Source organism: Capra hircus, chromosome 10 (assembly GCF_001704415.2).
Source record: "Capra hircus breed San Clemente chromosome 10, ASM170441v1, whole genome shotgun sequence".
In the NCBI taxonomy this organism is placed as follows: domain Eukaryota; kingdom Metazoa; phylum Chordata; class Mammalia; order Artiodactyla; family Bovidae; genus Capra; species Capra hircus.
Window position 1 is genome coordinate 78,260,445 of NC_030817.1, and position 23,425 is coordinate 78,283,869.

Below are 23,425 nucleotides of genomic sequence, written 5' to 3' on the forward strand. Positions count from 1 at the left end.
TCACTTTATTTCTATGTTGCAATTAGGATTCTTAGTATTCCCATAATTCCCAAAATTCTTCTCAGCCATATCAACCAATGATGCACTTCTTCCTGTCCTTTTCTTCTTTTCTTTAGCCATCTTCCTCCCTTCTCCTTCCCTTCATTTTCCTCATCTCTTACTGCTCTCTGACTCTCCTTCTAGATGACTCTAGATTTGCTCTCGTGACTGCTCCCCCTGCTGTGTCCCCCCTTCTTCCCACCAGAGATACTGCACAGGTGCAGCCCCGTCTGTCCCAGTGTGCCTCTCTCAGGGCGCAGTAGTACACAGCGGCGTCTCTCAGGGTGACCTGGGGCAGGACCAAGATGCTGGACTTTCTGTCTGAAGCTATGTGCAGAGAGGCCATGCTGCCGTTCACTGTGTCTCGTAAGCCATGAATGACATACTGTAGGCTCTGACTGGGATTTTGCCGATACCAATGTATATACTCATTTCCACTAATGGTAGAGTGGCTACAAGGCAGGTTTACATCCTCTCCTTCAGCACAATCCATAGAGCTGGGCTGGGTGGTCTTAGCATCAATCACAGTCCCTGGCAGGTTAAGAAATCAAATTAGTTCCAGAGCACAAATAAGTGTAATTCTATGGATCAAGAGCATAACTCTCTCATAACTGTCTGGCCCTAACCCCTACTCCTGTGTTTCTATTTATGTCCTGGAAAAATATTATTGGTGTTCAATATTGGACTGTAAGAAGATCAAACCAGTAATCCTAAAGGAAATGAACACTAAATATTCATTGGAAGGATTGATGTTGAAACTGGAGCTCCAATAATTTGTACACCTGATGAGAAGAGCTGACTCATTGAAAAATACCCTGATGCTGGGAAAAATTGAAGACAAAAAGAGAAAGGGGCGGTAGAGGATGATGTGGTTAAACAGTGACACTGTCCCAGTGGACATGAATTTGAGCATATTCCAGGAGATAACAGAGGACAGAGGAGCCTGGCATACTGCAGTCCATTAGGTTGTAAAAGTTAGATACAACTTAGTGACTGAAAAACAACAAAATTATGGAGACCAAAGATTTGTGGCAAGAATCAGAGATCCCTAGGCTTTGTTCCATGGGTCCTTGGCTCACTAAACCCAGAGATTTCCTACAACCTGCTTACTGCTAAGGACTCTTCTGGAATCATAGCCATGGTTTTACCTGTCATGTAGAAATTTGTGTTCCCTAGCAAATCCATAGATCAGTTCTCAATTCCATCACTATAATGCTGAATAAAGCACATGGAGAGGAGTAGAGAGCAAATAACTCTTTGCGCCCCTTTGCCCTCAAAGTCATCCCTTGTAGACACAGAACACTTACCCAAGGTCAGAAACACAGTTACTCCAGTCACCAGCCTCATACTTCAGGGACAAACCAGGATCGTGAGCGCAGAGCTCAGGCTTGGGTCTGATCCTTGGCTTAAAGAGGTTCTAGAGAAGAGGCAACAGCTGTTAGTAAAGACTTACAATGAGTGCAGATACCACTGTGTTGTTGCCAGGACCTTCTCAGCCAATGATCAAGCATTTTCTTATCTAGGTCTCCTTTCCCTGTTTTAGCCATGTCCCCAAAAGATGGTGAAACATCCCCAGCTCACGGTGCAATCATCTCTGAAGTTTAATGTCTGCCTCAGGAAAAGGAATACTGATCACAATGATGTGCCTATGCACAAACATTGGTCTATCATTTGTTTCTTAAGAAATTGGCTGATGCTCCATGAAGCTTGCAGAGCATAATATTTAATCACAGAAAAATGTACTGAACTCTGTATAGTAAGATAATAAAAATTTCCATCCACATTCCAGAAAATATATGGGAGATTCAAAAGCAGGCATATCATTGGGACTAAAACTACACATCCTGGAGCTTGGAGTTCTTGTAAGTGTTCTTGGAATCATACATCTATCACCATCTAGGTAGACATTTTTCATGCATCTGTTCTTAATATACTAACTGATGACATAGATGGTGTTCACCTCATCCTCCTTGAACAGTGGTCCAAAATCCTCATGTTCCCTATGCCGATGCTTGTGGGTGTTATATAGCAAGGATGCTAAGGCAGAGGAATAGATAGAAAGGCAAAGTAGGTGGGGGTGAGATAGAGGTGGGTGTGAGTGGTATAAGAAGTTGGAGGAGGGAAAAAGGGTATAAGGAACAGAAAAGAGAAGGGATAATCAGAGCAGGGAAATGGGAAAGCAGTTAGGGAGGTACATGGAAAGGGCTTAGGCTATTCAGCTGCTGCTGCTAAGTTGCTTCAGTCATGTCCGACTCTGTGCGACCCCATAGACAGCAGCCCACCAGGCTCCGCCATCCCTGGGCTTCTCCAGGAAAGAACACTGGAGTGGGTTGCCATTTCCTTATCCCCTAAATCCTTGACCACACACATTCAACAAGGGATAAAAAGCTCAAGTTGTCTAAAGAAGACAAAAGCATGTCATTTTTCCTTTTTTTGGCACATCAATGGAAAACAAATTTCCCCTCTTTTCTCCCAGAAAGAAACACTGTTTTCAGATGAGTCAGCCCCTTCTTGTGACTGAATAGAAGAACTGCAGAGCTAAACCCACACCAAAAGTCAGCAAGCAACTTTTTGAAAAGCTCCTCAGATTTGAAGGTAAATGGGCTTCCCAAGCGGCGCGAGTGGTAAAGAACTCACCTGCCAATGCAGGAGACTTAAGAGACCCATGTTCAATCCCTGGATCAGGAAGATCCCCTAGAGAAGGGCTTAGCAACCCACTTCAATATTCTTGCCTGGAGAATCCATTGGACAGAGGAGCCTGGTGGGCTACAGTCCATGACTCGCAGAGTTAGACACAATTGAAGCAACTTACCACAGAGTACACACATCTTACTTGTAATACCTCTGTACTCATCTGTATTTTCTTGGTCCTAAATACCCCATGGAAGGTTTTAATTATCTCTGACTACTTTCAGTTCAGTTCAGTTCAGTCGCTCAGTCGTGTCCAACTCTTTGAGACCCCATGAACTGCAGCACACCAGACCTCTGCAGTCACAAGATTCTCATTTTTTGATCTCTTTTTCATTTGTCTCTAACCTTCCTATATTTAAATTTTACTTCAAAGCTCATGTAATTCGATATTTATGAGTTTGATACATAGTAGGCACTCAAGAATTACATGGTTTCTGAGTAAGAAGATGAATCATTATTCATTAATTTGATGAGAAATTACATTAAACAGCTGTTTAAATTACTCTGAAAACAATCTTCCAATTTTATGGGATGCATGCCAAATAAAAGACTCCAATAGTATAAACGGAGGGTTATTATTGTGAACAATGAACAATAGACTATAAACAATGAATCCAAGTCTAGCATGGAGGAAAATTATACTGAAGACATAGGAGTAATGTGACAATAATCATGCTTTGTTCATTTAACAAATATTCATAAATACTCGCTGGAAGCGCTGTTGTTGTTCAGACTCTAAGTCATATCTGACTCTTTGCAACACCATGAACTGCAGCACACCACAATTTTTTGTCCTTCTCTATCTCCAAGAGTTTGTTTGAGCCCATGTCCATTGTGTGGATGCTGCCATCCAATCATCTCACCCTCTGTCACCCCCTTCTCCTCCTGCCCTAAGTCTTTCCCAGCAGCAGGGTCTTTTCCAATGAGTCGGCTCTTTACATCCGGTGGCCGAAGTGCTGGAACTTCAGCTTCAGCATCAGTCTTTCTGATGAATATTCTAGGTTGATTTCCTCAAGGTTTGACTGGTTTGATCTCTTTGAAGTCCAAGAAACTCTCAAAGGTCTTCTGCAGCACCACAATTAGCCTCAATTCTTCGGCATCCCACTCCAGTACTCTTGCCTGCAAATTCCCATCGATGAAGGAGCCTGGTAGGCTGCAGTCCACGGGGTCGCGAAGAGTTGGACACGACTGAGTGACTTCACTTTCACTTTTTCCTTTCATGCATTGGAGAAGGAAATGGCAACCCACTCCAGTATTCTCACCTGGAGAATCCCAGGGACAGGGGAGCCTAGTGGGCTGCCGTCTATGGGGTCGCACAGAGTCGGACACGACTGAAGCGACTTAGCAGCAGCAGCAGCAGCAGCAATTCTTCTGCACTCAGCCTTCTTTAGGGTCCAACTCTCACATCAGTATGACTACTTGAAAACCATAGCTTCAACTCCGTGGAACTTTGTTAGCAAAGTGATGTCTCTGCTTTTTAATATGCTGTCTAGGTTTGTCATAGCTTTCCTTCCATGGAGCAAGTGTCTTTTAATTCCATGGATGCAGTCATCTTCTGCAGTGATTTTGAAGCCCAAGAAAATAAAATCTATCACTGCTTCCACTTTTCCCCCATTTATTTACATTAAATGTTGGGACCCCAGATGCCATGATCTTAGTTTTTTGAATGTTGAGTTTTGTCACTGTCCTCCTTCACTCTCATCAAGAGGTTCTTTAGTTACTCTTCTCTTTCTGCCATTAGAGTGATATTATCTGCATATGTGAGGTTGTTGGTATTTCTCCTGGTAATCTTGATTTCAGCTTGTGATTCATCCAACCCAGCATTTCACATGATGTACTCTGCATATAATTTAAATAAGCAGGGTGACAGTATACAGCCTTGATGTATTCCTTTCCCAATTTTGAATCGGTTTGTTGTTCCATGTCTGGTTCTAACAGTTGCTTCTTGACCTGCATACAGGTTTCTCAGGAGGCAGGTAAGGTGGTCTGATATTCCTATCTATTTAAGAATTTTCTGGTTTGTTTTGATCCACACAGTCAAAGGCTTTAGCAGAGTCAATGAAGCAGAAGTGGATGTTTTTCTGGAATTCCCTTGCTTTTTCTATGATCCAGTGAATGGTCTAGTGGTTTTCCCTACTTTCTTCAGCTTAAGCCTGAATTTTGCAATAATGAGCTCATGATCTGAGCCACAGTCAGCTCCAGGTTTTGTTTTTGCTGACTGTGTAGAGTTTCTCCATCTTTGACTGCAAAGAATGTAATCAATTTGATTTCTGTATTAACCCTCTGGTGATATTCCTGTGTAGGGTGGGCTCTTGTGTTGTTGGAAGAGGGTGTTTTCTATGACCAGTGTGTTTTCTTGGCAAAACTCTATTAGCCCTTCCCTGCTTCATTTTGTACTCCAAGGCCAAACTTGCCTGTTACTCCAGGTATCTCTTGACTTCCTATGTTTCCATTCCAATCCCCTATGATGAAAAGAATATCTTTTTTTTCTTTTTTTGGTGGTATTTCTAGAAGGTCTTGTAGGTCTTCATAGAACTATTCTTCATAGATCCCTTTAGGTTCCAGTTTAAACCCATCATGTTACCATCACTGAGACATCCAGTCACCCTGTTCTGGGTCAAGTGCTTCCTCATACCCAAATCTTCTCCAAGGAGCCCGCTAAATCGTACACTCAGGATGACAATAAAAGTTTAGGATGCTTTTCACAGTTAGGAAAGTTATGTCTCATTTCTCAAAGATTAAAAAAACTGGAACAGTAAAATCTGTCTCTTAGGGTTTTGATATTTAAATTAGATAATGAGTTGGAAATGCATCTTACAGTGCCTGATATATAGTAAGCTCAATAAATACCAACTTTCTATATTCTACTAAAACTTCCTTTCCATTAATGTCCAGGCCTGTGACCTGATTATTCAGCTCCACATCAGTTCAGTAATGGACGCTTCTAGGAAATTTATTTAATCACTTGTTTTCCTGGAGACAGTCATTATTTTTCCTTATTCTTTTGGTGTGATAGCGAGCTAACTACACTGATACACTCAGGGTTCTGAAAAGACACAGATGGAACAGGTGAGGTTTGACTTTGATTTTCATAGAAATATTGAAATCAAGGATACTTTGCATGTTTACTAGCTATTGGATATAATATTTCTGAATTGGATCTCCAAGATTTTGCCATTCTTATTAATGACTATTAACAAGTCATTCTTATTAATGACTAAGAAGTGACTATTTTCACTTCTTTTTGGTTTATGAGCTTTTAATATATTTTGCATTTGATTCCTTTTTCAGTAATGTATATTGCATATCTAGCCTTCCAGACTGACACTGGCTTTCCACTCTCTTAGCCGTGCTTTTTGATTAAAAAGACAATTTAAAAATATGCTTTCATGCTCATTAGAAGCTCCTTGAAAATTGTATTTGTTTGCTTTCTTTAAAAACTTTACAAATGCTTTCCTTTTTTCACTGCTATTGCTTGTGATGAGAAGACAAGTATCATTCTTAATGATGTTTCCCAGAATACAACATATCAATTTCCCCTGCCTATTAACATGATTTTTTCCCACTAAAATAGACCCTTGAATTTGTCTTCAACACCTTGCAAACTTTTGCCAGAACCACAGCGGTCAACTAACAGAATTCCTTATTCATCTTTATGACTTTCCACATAGCATTGCTCCTGAATAAGGAGCTTGTTTTATAGGAAGTCAAGTACAACAGTGAGTAGAGCTTCTTGCTATGCTAAGAGGTTATGGAATGGGTAATGGATGAGGTAGTTATGAATACCAGTTACAATCTTGTGGTCATTTGCAATAACACAACCTAAAATATTTGTGCAATTATTTTCAGTGTATATGAATATATTTATATATACATTAGCCATTTTTAGCTTCCCTCTCCTCTTTGCCTGCCTCTGGTAACAGAAAATGTGCTGCTACAAGTTAATCTTATATCTCATTGTATCTCTGTAGGAAAGATACAGGGTCAGTTGGAGAGTGTGATTCAGCTAGAAGAGGAAAGAATGTCACCCTTAAATAGATAAATGAACTTGGTATTCTCTTTGAAGGCGAGAGCTTGTTTTGGCTGAATAAAGAATAATTGCATCATATTAACAGGAAGCTTAGTTTTCCTGTGATCCTTATTCAAAGTTGTGGTGTTCAAAGAGGTAATGATGAATGCTTAGTTAACAAGGAGGGAAGTTAACTAGTTAAGCTATTATGGTGGATTTGTACTGTCTCAACTTAATCTGTTTCCCAGAATTTGCTTCTCTGTATTGTTCTGGGTTATGGTTGGCCATGAAAGAGATTTATGCAAGATTTGGGAGGTACTTGTGATGAAGTAGCCATGTTTCTAGGTTCTGCAGGCTGGTTCAGGGCTCCAGAGACTATGGCAACTCATAATGTTGCTGCTGGTCTGATCGTTCAACTTATTGTTGACTCACAACTCCTCGACCTCCCACCAGATCTCTTACTCATGTTCTCTTTGTCTTTGACCAAGTACGCATGTAGCATGATGGCAGACTTCTGAAGTTCGCCCATCACTGTGAGCCTGAAGGAGGTAAGAAAAAGACGAGTTTTAGTGTGTCTTGTGGGTTCCATTGTCCTCATGTACATGTCACAGTCTGTCCCTGCTCTTTCCAGTTTGTCCACAGTTGGTCCACAGTTTGTCCAGTTGCCAAATCCAACTTTCCTTCATAAATCGTACTTTAGTTGACTTACAGTGATCTAAAGCTCAAGCCAAATACAAATATAATAGCTTTTACAGACTCTTCCACCAGCTCTAGCCCCTGCCTGTGAATAATCCTTATAACTAATCTCTTTCTATACATCACTGGTGGTTCTCCTCTGAATATGCCCTGACACGATGTCTAAGAAGACTGTATGATAAGTCGCTTCAGTTGTGTCTGACTCTTTGCAACCCCACGGACTGTAGCCCACCAACTTCCTCTGTCCAAAGGATTCACCAGGCAAGAATATTGTAGTGGGTGGCCGTGCCCTCCTCCAGGGATCGTCCCAAACCAGGGATCAAATCTGTGTCTCTAATGTCTCCTGCATTGGCAAGTGAGTTCTTTACCCCTAGTGCCCGGGAAGCCCTAAAAGGAAAGGACTAAGGAAATTATTTTCACGATGATTTCAGATTCTAGACCCAGATTTGTGATGTCAGGATCTCTAGGTGAAACTATCATTTTATATTATTGTGGAGCAAATTTTCAAATTTAGACAACTTTACACACATTTTGTATGGTTGATTTAAAGTCAAAAATTCAAGAGGAGAATGTTATCAGTAGAGAGTTACTCTGGACACCTGCTTCCATATGTCATGGAAGGAAATTTTATTTAGGATTAAATCCTCTGATGCAGACCACAGATGAAGCGACCACAGGACTACCATTTCTTGTCTAGGATCTACAGGTGTGTATCTCAGCTGTGGTTCTACAGCAGAGGGCCTCTCTCTTATTAAGCTCTGGGTTCTTGTTCAGCTTTTTCCATATCTCGAGCACTGTGAGTTCAAAGAGAGCACAGAAGTACTTTGCAGAACCTTCCAGTTGTAAGGTTGAAATGGTGAGGCTGGAGGATATAAGTGATCTCTGAAAATTTATAGAGTAGTGGCCATCCCTTGTAAGGAAAATCATCTCTCCACTGGGAGGTTGCTTATACCAAAAAATGTTGTAACTGTTCCAACTTGTTTCACACCGACAGTTAATGGTGACTGCCTCTCCAATCTGAGTGAATATGTCTGGTTGATCTTGAATAACTTTCTGGGCTACACCAGATCCTGTAGGAAAAATCAGAAAACAGAGATGAAGCAGTGAATAAAATAGTGTAGGAACTAGACTCATTTCAGATCACCCTCATAAAAAACACACTGAAATCCTAAGATGCTTGCTTTTCCCCACTCCTCCTTTCCTCCCCAAGTCCCTGTGAAGCTCCTCGTGCCTGTGTGCAGTCCTTTCACCCTGAACACGCGCACCCATGTTTGGAAGCATCCCTACCATTGAAGGTGGAGGCCAGGAACACTCAGAGCAGATTGGAGAGCAGCATGAGGCATGGATTCCCCTACACAAATGTGCTCAGTTTTGCCTCAAGCTGAGAGTTCAGTGTTTTTGTGCACCTGGCAGCACATATGCCTAATATCTCAGTTCTTGTGTGACTCCTTCAAACAGGAAGTGATGTTTGTCATATTCATACATCATATGGTCTGTGTACAGATGAGGAAAACGTCTGGCTCACCACAAACTTTTACTTTGTCTATTTTTCTTTCACTGGCAATTAAGTTAGGCTGATCCTAATGGGGAGAGGAGGTCGAAAAAGCAGTTAGTAATAAAGGTTTGAGCTGAGGGAATTGAGGAACAAACTAGGTGTCATTCACTGATACATATTCAGGACAATTATTTTGCCATCCCATTTAAAACACCATTTGCTTTCTGTGTTTAAACTTTTTATTAGAGTATAGGGAAAATGTTTGTCTGAGGAGGCCTTACAAATAGCTGAGAAAAGAAGAGAAGAGAAAAGCAAAGGAGAAAAGGAGCAATATACGCATTTGAATGCAGAGTTCCAAAGAATAGCAAAGGGAGATAAGAAAGCCCTCCTCATTGATCAATGAAAAGAAACAGAGGAAAACAATAAAATGGGAAAGACTAGAGATCTCGTCAACAAAATTAGAGTTACCAAGGGAACATTTCATGCAAAGATGGGCACAATAAAGGACGGAAATGATATAGACCTAACAGAAGCAGAAGATATTAAGAAAAGGTAGCAAGAATACACAGAGGAACTATACAGAAAAGATCTTCATGAGGCAGAAAGCCATGATGATGTGATCACTCACCTAGAGCCAGACATCCTGGAATATGAAGTCAAGTGGGCCTTAGGAAGCATCACTACAAGCAAAGCCAGTGGAGGCAATGGAATTCCAGTTGAGCTATTTCAAATCCTAAAAGATAATGCTGGGAAAGTGCTGCACTCAATATACCAGCAAATTTGGAAAACTCAGCAGTGGCCACAGGACTAGAAAAAGTCAGTTTTCATTCCAATCCCAAAGAAAGGCAATGCTGGAGAATGTCTGAACTATTGCACAATTGCACTCATCTCACATGCTAGCAAAGTAATGCTCAGAATTCTCCAAGCCAGGCTTCAACAATATGTGAACCATGAACTTTCAGATGTTCAAGCTGGATTTAGAAAAGGCAGAGGAGCCAGAGATCAAATTGCCAACATCATCTGAAATATTGAAAAAGCAAGAGAGTTCCAGAAAAACATCTGCTTTATTCGCTATGCCAAAGCCTTTGACTGTGTGGATCACAACAAACTGTGGGAAATTCTGAAGGAGATGGGAATGCCAGACTGCCGGGAGCCACCACGGGAGATCTCACCCATGACAAGGTCATGTGGAAGAGAATTGTTAAGCAAGGCTTCAGGACTCAATGGGCTCCCTAGGCTTCCTCGAACATTTACCCCAAAACCAGAATCTGTCTGTTTTACTATTTCATGACTTTAACCAACTCCTCTGACATTAACAGGGGACTATTCCTGAACACCTTTCTCTGGAGAAAACTAACTTAGGGCTATAGCTAATAAGTCTCCTGGACATGAGAGGAATATTTCCAATCAAAACCCCTCTGTTAGCATTCTAGCTTGCTTGGCAGGTATATCCAGACTCTTGCAGCTACGCATATGATTATTTACATCCTCCCAACTGTGAGAGGCATGGAAAGCCTAAAACATAGAGCCTTTCAAAGAGTTAAAATTTATTAGAGTAGTGCTCATGTAGGATTTCATTATTTGGCCAATGCTTGTTGCTAAGTTCCCATATCTCTTATCCATTGTGCACCTGGATAGTGCATTAGTTAACATAGTTAGAAAGTAAGAAAAACAAGTGTAGCCTTGAAATGAACCACATCAGACTTTTGAGCTAATTGGTTCTTTCTTGTAACTCACAGCACCTTTGCTTCATGAGTATGTAACTTGTTTAATACTTTCTAAGGCTGACATAGATTAGAAATATAAGAAAAAACATTTCAAGGGAAAATAAGTTTTCTGGTTGAGAAGCCTTTATCAAAAGAGGGTTATAAAATGTTCACAGGCTTCCAAGGCCAGAAGATAATGTACACAATATTGTTTATGGGAAAGGTTTGCAGAAAAAATCCTGGTTTTGATAAAGACAAAACAGATATAATGTTTGGACTGACTCTGTATGACTTTGCAGCTTTCATTTCCCTCTATGTACAAGTAAAGGTATAAAAGACCCTTTTAAAAATAAAAACAAGGGGCCTTGCTTACTGAAGTAGCTTGGTCTCCCCGTGTCAATCATTTTCTCCCTCTCTCTCTCCCTCCCTCTCCTTTTCAGGCTGATCCCTTGGAGCATAGAGGCTCCCTGCGTTCATTAATCTGCCCGGGTTTCTTAGACCTGAACGGGAAGACATTCTGCGTCTTCACTCCCTCGGGAGACCAGGAAGGCACCTGTGGCCTCCGTGAACAGGGCAAACTTCTTGTCTCGAAGTTTTATTGGCTTTCTATGTAAACCAAGGATATCAGCCTCTTTCTCTCCTCTATTTTCTTATCTACAATATTCTTTCCGTATCTCTCTCTAAATCATCCGCCGACGCCGTTTTTCCTTCAGGTTCCCCTGGATCCTGCGGGGGCTGGACCCCGGCACCAGACCACCTAACGTTCCTCCTGAGAAATCTGTATGCAGGTCAAGAAGTAACAGTTAGAACTGGACATGGAACTGGACATGGACTGGTTCGAATCAGGAAAGGCGTACATCAAGGCTGTCGATTGTCACCCTGCTTATTTAACTTATATGCAGAGTACAGCATGTGAAATGCCGGGCTGGATAAAGCCACAGGATCAGTAATGAGGCTGGCAAAGTGCTCCTCTCCATTTATTCTGATCAAGTATCCTCAACAGAGGAAAGTTCTGCAGCCTAGGTCTGTGGAACATTCTACTTCAGGTATGGATTTTGCATCTTGTTGCCCAGCCAGAGATGAGACCACATACATGTGCTAGAAACACACCATTCTGCCCTAGAATCAAATTCCTGTGATTCAAAATGAGGACTCAAAGACTGCTTTATTGAGACCAGCTTCACAAATATTGTGGATATCTCTTATGTGCTCACAACGCAAAGAAAGCTGACAATCTTTCAGAATTGGGTTGCCTTGGGATGGACTGCTGTTATTCAACTTGAGAGAGATTGGGACTGCAAATGAAGCAGGAAGCACACTTTGGTTAGGAATCTTTTACATAAAATTTCAATAAAATTTATAAACTTTCAAATCACCAATTTATAAATGTGCACAAATGCTATGTGTTAAATTATCTTTCTGGACACTATTCTAATAGAAAAGATATGCAATACAGATATTATTTCCAACTTACAAACAAGAAAACTAAAGCTGAAAGAGATCAAGCAACTAACTTGAGATCACACATATGGTAGGTAGCATAGTAAGAACTGCAATATATATTTGGCTAAGTAGTCTATTCCCTGGGATTCCCTGGTTGGCTCAGACGGTAAAGAGTCTCCTTGTAACGCGGGAGACCCCAGTTCTATCCCTGGGTCAGGAAGATCCCCTGGAGAAGGAAATGGTAAACCACTCCAGTATTCTTGCCTGGAAACTCCCATGGATGGAGGAGCCTGGAGGACTACAGCGCATAGGTCAAAAAGAGTCAGACACGACTGAGTGACTGCCTTTTCACTTTCAAGTAGTCTATAGTGTTTGGAATTTGCCATGCAACCTACATTTATGATACTCAGTAAATGTTTAAATGTTAACAAAGTTATGTTCTAAAAATACTGGGAACCTCCTTTGCAGTTATCCTTACTAATAGCCCCAAAATGAGAAGCAACCAAAGGTGAAACATCTGGTGAAAGGATAAACAAAATGTAATTAATTTGTCAATGAATTTCTATTCATCAATAAATATGAGTGAAATACTAATGTATCAGTTCAGTTCAGTTCGGTCACTCAGTCGTGTCCGACTCTTTGTGACCCCATGAATCGCAGCACGCCAGGCCTCCCTGTCCATCACCAACTCCTGGAGTTCACTCAGACTCGCGTCCATCGAGTCAGTGATGCCATTCATCCATCTCATCCTCTGTCATCCCCTACTCCTTCTGCCCCCAATCCCTCCCAGCATCAAAGACTTTTCCAATGAGTCAACTCTTCGCATGAGGTGGCCAAAGTACTGGAGCTTCAGCTTTAGCATCATTCCTTCCCAAAAAATCCCAGGGTTTATCTCTTTCACAATGGACTGGTTGGATCTCCCTGCAGTCCAAGGGACTCTCAAGAGTCTTCTACAACACCACAGTTCAAAAACATCAATTTTTTGGCGCTCAGCCTTCTTCACAATCCAACTCTCACATCCATACATGACCACAGGAAAAACCATAGCTTTGACTAGACAGACCTTAGTCGGCAAAGTAATGTCTCTGCTTTTGAATATACTATCTAGGTTGCTCATAACTTTTCTTCCAAGGAATAAGCGTCTTTTAATTTCATGGCTGCAATCACCATCTGCAGTTTTTGGAGCCCCCAAAAAATAAAGTCTGACACTGTTTCCACTGTTTCCCCATCTATTTGCCATGAAGTGTTGGGACCAGATGCCATGATCTTCATTTTCTGAATGTTGAGCTTTAAGATAAAGAATTTTTTCTAAAAAAATATGTTAAGGAAAAATAGTAAAATACAAGATTACATATTGAAAGTTCCCATGTATATGAAATATTCACAAAAGGAACTTATAAAGCTGTAAAGTAGATCAGTGGTTGCCAGGGGGCAAGTGTGGAAATAATTCTTGCCTGGAGAATTCCATGGACAGAGGAGTCTGGTGACTTCAGTCCATGGGGCTGAAAGGAATCCGACACAATTGAGCAACTAATACACACAATCTGAGATCTAGTGTTTGTGAGCACATACAGGTAACTTCTTCCACTTGGTAGGGGTTTCAGATTCTGCAAAACATTTCAAAGGACTTGACGCAGAATGTTACACACAGTCCTTGAGGGGAATATGAAGGTCCTTGAATTTGTTTAATGGTTAAACTATTGGAGAAGACCCTTGAGAGTCCGTTTGACAGCAAGGAGATCAAACCAGTCAATCTTAAAGGAAATCAGTCCTGCCTGCTGAAGTTGAAGCTCTACTACTTTGGCTTATGAAGAACTGACTCATTGGTAAAAACCCTGATGCTGGGAAAGATTGAAGACAGGAGAAGAAGCGGATGACAGAGAATGAGATGGTTGGATGGCATCCCTGATTCGGTGGACATGAGTTTGAGCAAGCTCTGGGAGTTGGTGATGGACAGGAAGCCTGGCGTGCTGCAGACATGACCGCATGACTGAACTGAACTGAAATTGTTATCATTTTGTCTTGCTTGATTGTTTTCCTTTCTTTCTGCATTTTCTCACTGCTCTGATTAAACTTATACTTTGGAATTTGGGGAAGCTCTAGGAGCTAAAGTTTTTCTACACACAAGAGGCAGAGAGAGGACATTGCAGGGGCAGATGGAGTGGTCTGTTCCAGGAAGGCCCCATAAGGTCCTGCTCAATTACTTATAGATAGATAGTCTCCTGTGTGAGCTATGTATTGTTCAGGAATACAGAATGCAACACTGAAGAGCAATAAAAAAAAATAATAAAAGGCCTGCAGTGCAGTAGAGGGAGAAAAAATTAAACAGCTTTGTTTCTTAAAAAATTAGACAATTTTAAGTAGTGATAAGCACTTTAAACAAAACTGTGTTAAGATAGAGAGTGACTCTTGGGATGAGGAAAGGCATCAGCTCTAAGTAGGGTAGAGGGAGGGCTCCACTCTGACACTTACTCTGCAACACCAGGCTAGGCGCTGAACCTCTCTCATGTTCAATTATTTCTGTAGGTAGCCAGTATCTTTCTGCTGGACACTGGGCTCAGCACTGGCATTCATTATCCCATTCACTTCTTATAAGAACTCTGAATGGTAAATTCTACCAATAACCACAGTGCAGAGATGAGGAAATTGAAGCATAAAACTTCTTGTCACAATCGCAAGGTCACACAACTAATGAATGCTAGATCTAGAAACACAATCTAAGTCCTTGGTCTTAAGCACTTTGCTCCACTGTCTTCCTAAAGTAGGGTGGACCCAATCTTGAGGGGTTCTGGTAAGAACTGCGAACACACATGCAAATCACCTGGTGCAGCACCTTCTCTGTCACAGGCTCTCAACCAGCTGTGGTAATGTACAAAATCTTTGAGGATTGGAAGCCATGGTCTGAAATTCCAGACGAGTCTATCTACAAGATAAAGTTCAATATTTTCTGAGGTTTATTTAGCCATTTACACAGAAGATTTCATGTATTATCATCAGTATCAGTGGTCTGCCATGTTTCTTACTGTTAATGGGAAATCAGTTCCCATTGACTAATATTAACCACCTTAAATATAAAGTATTACATTGAGACAATGGGTAGCATAATATAACATAGAAAGAGTATACCAACCTGTGTTTGCTACTACAGTCTATTAGCATTTTTGTAATTGACTTTTGTTCCCACTTCTCAGGATATTTCTACACTACAAGAAAGGACAAGCAGTAAATGCAATTTGACTTAATAGGAAAAAATCTCCCATCTCATGCAACAATTACAAACTTTCTATTCATGCAGCCATAATCATCTCATGTGTTTATTTCTCATTTGGAATCAATCACTTTCACATTTGTCTGGCAAAAGCAAAAAACAGCCAGTTTTCCTGAATCCTCTCCCTCTTGATTTCTGCACTGGGAAGTTTACTGACTGGTTCAGCCTTGGCAGCTCCTATTGTGATTAAGCTTCCCCACAATCCATGATCACTGGAGGGGAGCAGGGAAGCCAGAGAAAGCCTCACAAAATGTTTGAGAAGGACACCAGGTGGCAGTATATCAGCTTTCATTCTTGCTGCAGTCAGGGTGCTAGAGTCCGATTCTCAGGACGGAAAAACAGAGTTAGACAAAGGATTCACAAAGAGGTGACATTTGAGTTGAAACGTGAAGGGATTCAGAGGTGCATCATGTTCATATTTGGGGGGATAGCATCACTGGCTCAGTGGTAAAGAATTCACCTTCCAATGGATTCAATCCCTGGGTCTGGAAGATCCCCTAAAGAAGGAAATGGCTACCCACTCCAGTATTCTTGCCTGGGAAACCCCATGGGCAGACGATGAGTCAGACATGACAGTGGCTAAACAACAGCAAAGCATCACAGTCAAGAGGGAAAAACAAGGGGCACAGGTCTTGATAGGGAAACAAGCTTGGGGTGTTTAAGGAATGAAATCCCATTGTAGCCCTTGTTTCTCCCAGCACACTATTACTTAAGAAACTTATTAAAGCATCTGGTTCTGTGAACTAGTTAGTGGATGCTTTCCTCATTTACTGATCCTGGGACAGTTGAATCTATGTTTGGCATTTGCTTTCTCAGTTTCCTTTAGCGTCCAGTTTAAACCAGTAATGTTACCACCACTGAGACATCTAACCACCCAGTTCTGGGGCCAAGTGCTTCTCCATAGTCCAAACCTTGCTTCTAAGCAGCCCTCTAAAATGCAACACACTGGCCAATAATAAAAAGTAGAGAAGATTTTTCATAATTAGGAAAGATAGGGCTCATTCCCAAAGTATTTTTTTAAAGGAAACAATAAAACCTATCTCTTAGGGTTTTGATATTTGAATTAGATAATGAATCTGAAATGCAAACTACAGTGCCTGACATTGCGTAAAGCTCAGTAAATACCAGCTTTCTTTTTTCCAGTAAATCCCACCTCTCCTTCAATGTCCAGGTCTGTGACTTGTTACTGTTTGTTCTTTTCTCCACATCGGTTCAATGATGGAAGCTTCTAGGAAATTCACTTAATCACATAGTTTCCTGGAGACAGTCATTATTTCTCCCTATTTCCTGGAGTCATATTCTCCTAGCGGCATTGATACACTCAGAGTACTGAAAGGACCCAGGTGGAACTCAGAGATAAAGTTTTATTTTCAATTCTTACATGATAGTATACATGTTAGAATGCCATTCTCCCAAATCATCCCACCCGGGGGTTCATGTCTGGGAACGCATGTAAGAATTAAAGATTTTAAAATTTAAAAAATAAAAAACTAAAATAAATAAATAAATAAATAAAATAAAAAATAAATAAATAAAAATGAGCTTGAAACAAACAAAAAAAGTTTTATTTTCATTTCCTTAATTAGTAACAATATTAAGGTCTTTATATATGCATTAGCTATTGGATACCTTATTTCTGAGTTGGACCTCCAAGATTTTGTCATTCTTTATTATCTGTTTTCTTAATGATTTAAAGGAACTTCTAACATATTCTGCATTTGAGTCCTTTTTCAGAAATATTCATTGCAAATGCAGTTAAAGTTTGTGCATTGACTTTCAAAACTCTTAGCAGAGATTTATAACAAACACAATTTAAAAATATATTTTCATGTTCACAAGAAACTGGCTTGGATATTTAGTTTGTTTGTTTTTTAAACTCTTTAATTTTTTTTTTTTACCTTGGTGGTTTCTATTGCTTCTGATGTGAAGTTATCAGTTCAATTCAGTTGCTCAGTTGTGTACTACTCTTTGCAACCCCATGGACTCCAGCACACCAGGCTCCCTGTCCATCACCAACTCCTGGAGCCTGCTCAAACTTAAGTTCATTGAGTCAGTGATGCCATCCAACCATCTTATCCTCTGTATTCCCCTTCTCCTGCCTTCAATCTTTCTCAAAATCAGAGTCTTTTCCAGTGAGTCAGGTCTTTGCATCAGGTGGCCAAAGTATTGGAGTTTCAGCTTCAACATCAGTCCTTCCAATGAATATTCAGGACTGATTTCCTTTAGAATCGACTGGTTGGATCTCCATGCACGCCAAAGGACTCTCAAGAGTCTTCTCCAATACCACAATTCAAAAGCATCAATTCTTCAATGCTTAGCTTTATGGTCTAACTTTCACATACATACACAACTACTGGAAAAACCATAGCTTTGACTAGATGGACCTTTGTAGGTAAAGTAATGTCTCTGCTGTCTAGCTTTGTTATAGCTCTTCTTCCGAAGAGCAAACGTCTTTTAATTATTCTTAATGATGTTTCCCAGAATATAATGCCTTGCAGACATCTGCCAAAACCAGAGTGGTGGACTTGCAGAATTCCTTATTCAAATTTATGGTTTTACTCATAGCATTGCTCCTGAATAAGGAGATTGCTTTATAGGAAGTCAAGTATAGCAGTGAGTGGAAGTGCCTGCTAGGAGCAAACAGGCTATGGGATGGATAATGGAAGAGGTCATTATAAATACCAGGTATAATTCTGTGGTCATTTGCAGGAATGAGAACAATAATACTTCTGAAAATTTGTTTTTCATTTTGATATGAATATATTTAAGTATTATATTAACCAGTTGTAACTCCCCTGTCCCATTTTCCTGCATGTAGTAACATAAGAAAGGAATGTTAACATAACTCAATCTTATATCTTATTTTATCTCAGTAGTGAAGATACAGGGTTCAGTGGGAGAGTGTGACTAGCTAGAAGATAAAGTAACATCACCTACAAATGGATAAATGAACTTGCTCTAATCTTTGAAGGATACGGTTAGAAAATTTGGGGTTGAATGAGGAAGTACTGCATCATAATAGCAAGAAGTGTGGTGCTGGAGAAGACTTTTGAGAGTTCCTTGGACTGCAAGGAGATCAAAGTAGTCAATCCCAAAGGAAATCAACTCTGAATATTCATTGGAAGGACTGATGCTGAAGCTGAAACTCCAATACATTAGCCACTCATTGAGAAGATACAATTCATTGAAAAAGACCAAGCCTGATGCTGGGAAAGATTGAAGGCAAAAGAAGAGGGCAGCAGAGGATGAGACGATTGTATGGTACCACCAAATCAATGGACTTGAATTTGAGCACACTCTGGGAGACAGTGGAAGATAGAGAAGCCTGGTGAACTGCAGTCCATGGAGTCACAAACAGTCAGACACGACTTAGTGACTGAACAGAAACAACAGCATGATCAAAAAGCATAGCTTTCCAATCGTCCTTATTCAAAAGTGGTTAAAAGGGTACAGATGGATGACAAGTTACCAAAGAGGGTACTGTAGCAGCTTTGATCTATCTTAACTAACTGGAAACATCTTTCCCAGAATGTGCTTCCCATATTGTTCTGACTTAGGGTTGGGCACCAAAGGAACTTGCCTAACATTTGGAAGATAGTTGTGATGAAGCAGCCATAGTTTTTATGTTTGGGGATTTGGTGCAGGGATCCAAGGACTATGGTTACTCACACGTGTTACTGCTGATCTGATAGCTCATTTTATTGTTGACTCACAGCTCCTTCACTTCCAACCAAATCTCCTCCTCATCTTCTCTTTGTCTTGGGCCAAGTATGTATGTAAGCATGATGCCAAATGACACCTACTTCTAAGGTCACCCACTACTGTGAAACGGAGGGAGGTGAGACCTAGACAAGTTTTAATGTGTCTTTGTGGGCTCCATCATCTTCATGGTTCTAGTACGTCATTGTGAGTCACAGTTCATCCACGCTTCAGTCTCTATCCAATGTTCTTCTAAAATATTACTCCAACCAACTAACACTAAATTCAGTCTCAACACCAGATACGAAGATAACAGCTTTGTATACACTCTTCTACCAGACCTAGCAATTGCCTGAATTCCAATCTTTATAACTAATTTCTTATTCAACACGACACCACTAGTGGTTCTGCTTCTCTGATTGTACCTTAAGTGACACAAGTCCAAGAAGAAAGGACTAAGGAAATGATTTTCATGATGATTCATGATAACTATACCCAGATTTGTGATGTGAGTGTATTTTAGTGAAACTGTCACTTTAAATTATTATGGAGCAAGTTTACAGCTTTAGACAACTTTACACATCTCCTGTATGATTGACTTAAAGTCAAGAATTCAAGAGAACATATTAGTAGACAGTCACTCTGGACACCTGCTTCCAAATGACATCAAAGAAGCTTTTATTTAGAAATAAATCCTCTGATTCAGACTACAGATGAAGCAACCGCAGGACTACCGTTTCTTGTCTGGGGTCTGCAGGTGTGCATTTCAGCTGGGGTCCTGCAGCAGGGCGTCTCTCTTTTATTTAGTTCTGGTGTTTTTGTTCAGCCTTTCCTATTACTTCAAGCACTGTGATACTCTGAGAACACAGAAGTACATTGCAGAGTCTTCCAGCTCTAAGGCTGAAATGGTGAGGCTGATGGACTTATGAGCTTTCTGGAAGTTTACAGAGTAGCGGCCATCCCTTGCATTCCCACCATCTGAATACTGACGAATAAGATAAGTCATCTGTCCACTGGGAAGCTGCTTGTACCAAAAAATGTAGTATCTCAACATGTCCCAACTTGTTTCATACTGACAGTTCAGGGTGATTGTCTTCCCCACTTCACTGAGTATGTCTGGCTGGTCTTGAGTAACACTCTGGGCCACACCAGATCCTGTGGAGAAAAGAAGAAAACAGAGCTGAAATAGTGAACAAAATAATGTAGAAATTAGACCTATTTTGGACCCAAATATTTACAAACCAAACTGAAATCCTAAGACGCTTGCTTTTCCCCAATCTTCCTTTCCTCCCCAAGTCCCTGTGAAGCTCCACGCGCCTGTGTGTAGTCCTTTCACCCTGAACATGCGCACCCTTGTTTGGAAGCATCCCTACCAGAGAAGGTGAAGGCCAGGAGCACCCAGAGCAGACTGGAGAGTGGCATGAGGCATGGATTCCCCTGCACAAATGTGCCTAATTCTGCCTCAAGCTGAGATTTCAGTGTCTGTAAGTGCCTGGCAGCACATGTACACAGTACCTGGTTCCTATGTGGCTCCTCCCCCAGACAGGAAGTGCCGTTTGTCATGTTCCTAGACCAGCTGGTCTGTGCTCAGATGGAAAAAAGTTTGGCTCATCACAAACTTTTACTTTGTCTACTCGTGTTTCCCTGGTCATTAAATTTGACAGATCCTGAAAGGCAATTAATATTAAAGGTTTGAACTGAAAGAAACTAAAGATTAAACAAGTTGACATACACTGGTAATTACTCATAAAATTATTTGCCATCCTGTTTAAGACGTAATTTTGTATAGCCTACGAAACTTTCTTGAAATTAACTGATTGGTCATTCATTTAGCCTATACTTACTTTTCTCCGACCAGAATCTACTGACTGTTTTAAAACATTCACAGATCTTAGGCCTTTTGGGAGAAAAGCAATCTTATCCAAAATAATGAATGTATCTCTTGTTTTTTTTTAACTGAGTTCCAGGGCTATACTTAGATTTTTCAATAAATAAAATTACTGCAACATGAAATGATTTAAGAAAATCAGCCCATCTGAATTTCAGAGCCTATTCAGTGGTTTATATTTAAATGAAATTATAACCAGAATAAAATATTATTCTTTTGAAATCTGATATTGATTTCATATCTATCAAGAAATTGATATTAATACAATTTTAGCAAAATAACCTTATACATCAATTTTGATATACACTTAGGTTTTCATACATTGCTCTAAGAAATTTTATCACATGTATAAGTTCTTGTACCACCACTGAAATCATGACACAAAATTGTTTCATTTCTCTAAAGAAATCCTCTTTGAATAACCTCCCCATCCCTGCAACTCTTTATAACCCTGCTAACTATTCATCTCCTTTTCATCTTTATATCTTGTGCCTTTGAGAATGTTGTTTAAGCAAAATCACATTATGTAAGCATCATAATAATCCAATAAGTGTGGCCTCTGAGATTGACTACTTTTTCATTCAGCATAACGTCCTGAGATCCATCTAGGCTATTGTTGTTTAGTCTCTAAGTCCTGTCTGACTCTTTTGTGACCCAAAGTACTGTAGCCCACCAGGCTCCTCTGTCTATGGAGTTTTCCAGGCATGAATATTGGAGTGAGTTGCCTTTTCCTTCTCCAGGGAATCTTCTTGACCCAGAGATCAAACCCATGTCTCCTCCTTGGCCGGTGGATTTTTACCACTGAGCCACGAAGGAAGCCCCATCTAGGCTATTGCACATATCAGTAGTCTGCTTCTTTTACCCACTAAAGACTGTCACCATCTTATGATGTTTTGACTTTGGATTTGTTTACCTTACAGTGGCAAGAAAGTGATGAACTTTCAGTAGAAAGTAGAAACCATACTTTGAATTTTTAAATATGATCTTTCCCCATGCTAGCAACATGTGGTATAATATTCCCTGGTGATTCTGGGCAACAGCAGTGAGCTGAGCTCCTGTTCTGCCAGCCCTGAGATCATGAGAGTAAACAACCGACATACTTACATTCACTCTGTACTCATACAACCATTCGCTTTTTACTTTTAGTATGTGTGTGTTCCTGCAGTTGTGTCCAACTCTTTGAGATTGTATGGACTGTAGCCCACCAGGCTCCTCTGTCCATGGGATTCTCCAGGCAAGAATACTGAAGTGTGGTGCTGTGCCCTCCTCCAGGGGATCTTCCTGATCCAGGGATTTAACCTGCATCTCTTATGTCTCCTGCTTTAGCAGGCAGGAGTGTGATTGCTGAGCTATAAGGTAAGTGAATATTTAAGTTTAGGTGAAACTGCTGAACTTTTTTCCTAAATGGCTGGACCATTCACCCACCAGCAATGAATGAGTGATCCAATTTCTCTGCAGTTTTGCCAGAACTTGGCATTGTTAGTATTTTTAATTTTAGCTTGTGAGAAATGTGATATGTTATCTCTTTGTGGCTTAATTTGCATTTCCCTAATTACTAATAATGCTCATCATCTCTTTATAGTTTTATTTCATTACCAGATAGCTTTTTGGTAAAGTGTCTGTGTGAATATTTTGTCCAGGTTTCAACTGGACTGTTTGCTTTCTTCCTGCTGAGTTCAGAGAGTTCACTGAATTCTGAATACAGTCTTTTGATGGAAATGTATTTACAAATATTTCCTGCCATTCTGTGGTTTATCTTTTTCCTTCTCTTAATAGTGTCTTTTTTTATTTTTACTTTAATTTACTTTATAATAATGTATTGGTTTTGCCATACATTGACATGAATCCACCACGGGTGTACATGCATTCCCAAACATGAACCTCCCTCCCACCTCCCTCCCCATAACATCTCTCTGGGTCATCACCGTGCACCAGCCCCAAGCATGCTGTATCCTGCATCAGACATAGACTGGCGATTCGATTCTTACATGATAGTATACATGTTTCAATGCCATTCTCCCAAATCATCCCACCCTCTCCCTCTCCCTCTGAGTCCAAAAGTCTGTTATACACATCTGTGTCTTTTTTGCTGTCTTGCATACAGGGTTGTCATTGCCATCTTTCTAAATTCCATATATATGTGTTAGTATACTGTATTGGTGTTTTCCTTTCTGGCTTACTTCACTCTGTATAATCGGCTCCAGTTTCTTCCATCTCATTAGAACTGATTCAAATGTATTCTTTTTAACGGCTGAGTAATACTCCATTGTGTATATGTACCACAGCTTTCTTATCCATTCATCTGCTGATAGACATCTAGGTTGTTTCCATGTCCTGGCTATTATAAACAGTGCTGTGGTGAACTTAATAGTGTCTTTTACAGAGCAAACATTTTTAATTTTGATGAAATCTGTTTTTTTTTTAATGGATTGTGCTTTTGGTGTCATGTCAAAAGTCTTTTTGTCCAGACGTAGGTCATGAAGATATTCTC

General features: G+C 40.3%; 1 gene segment (V, D, J or C); it reads right to left on the reverse strand.

Annotated features, from left to right (window-relative positions):
• On the reverse strand, positions 158 to 1,386 carry LOC102185356. The segment is given in 2 exon segments: positions 158 to 570; positions 1,347 to 1,386. Coding segments are annotated over 2 exon segments (453 nt in total).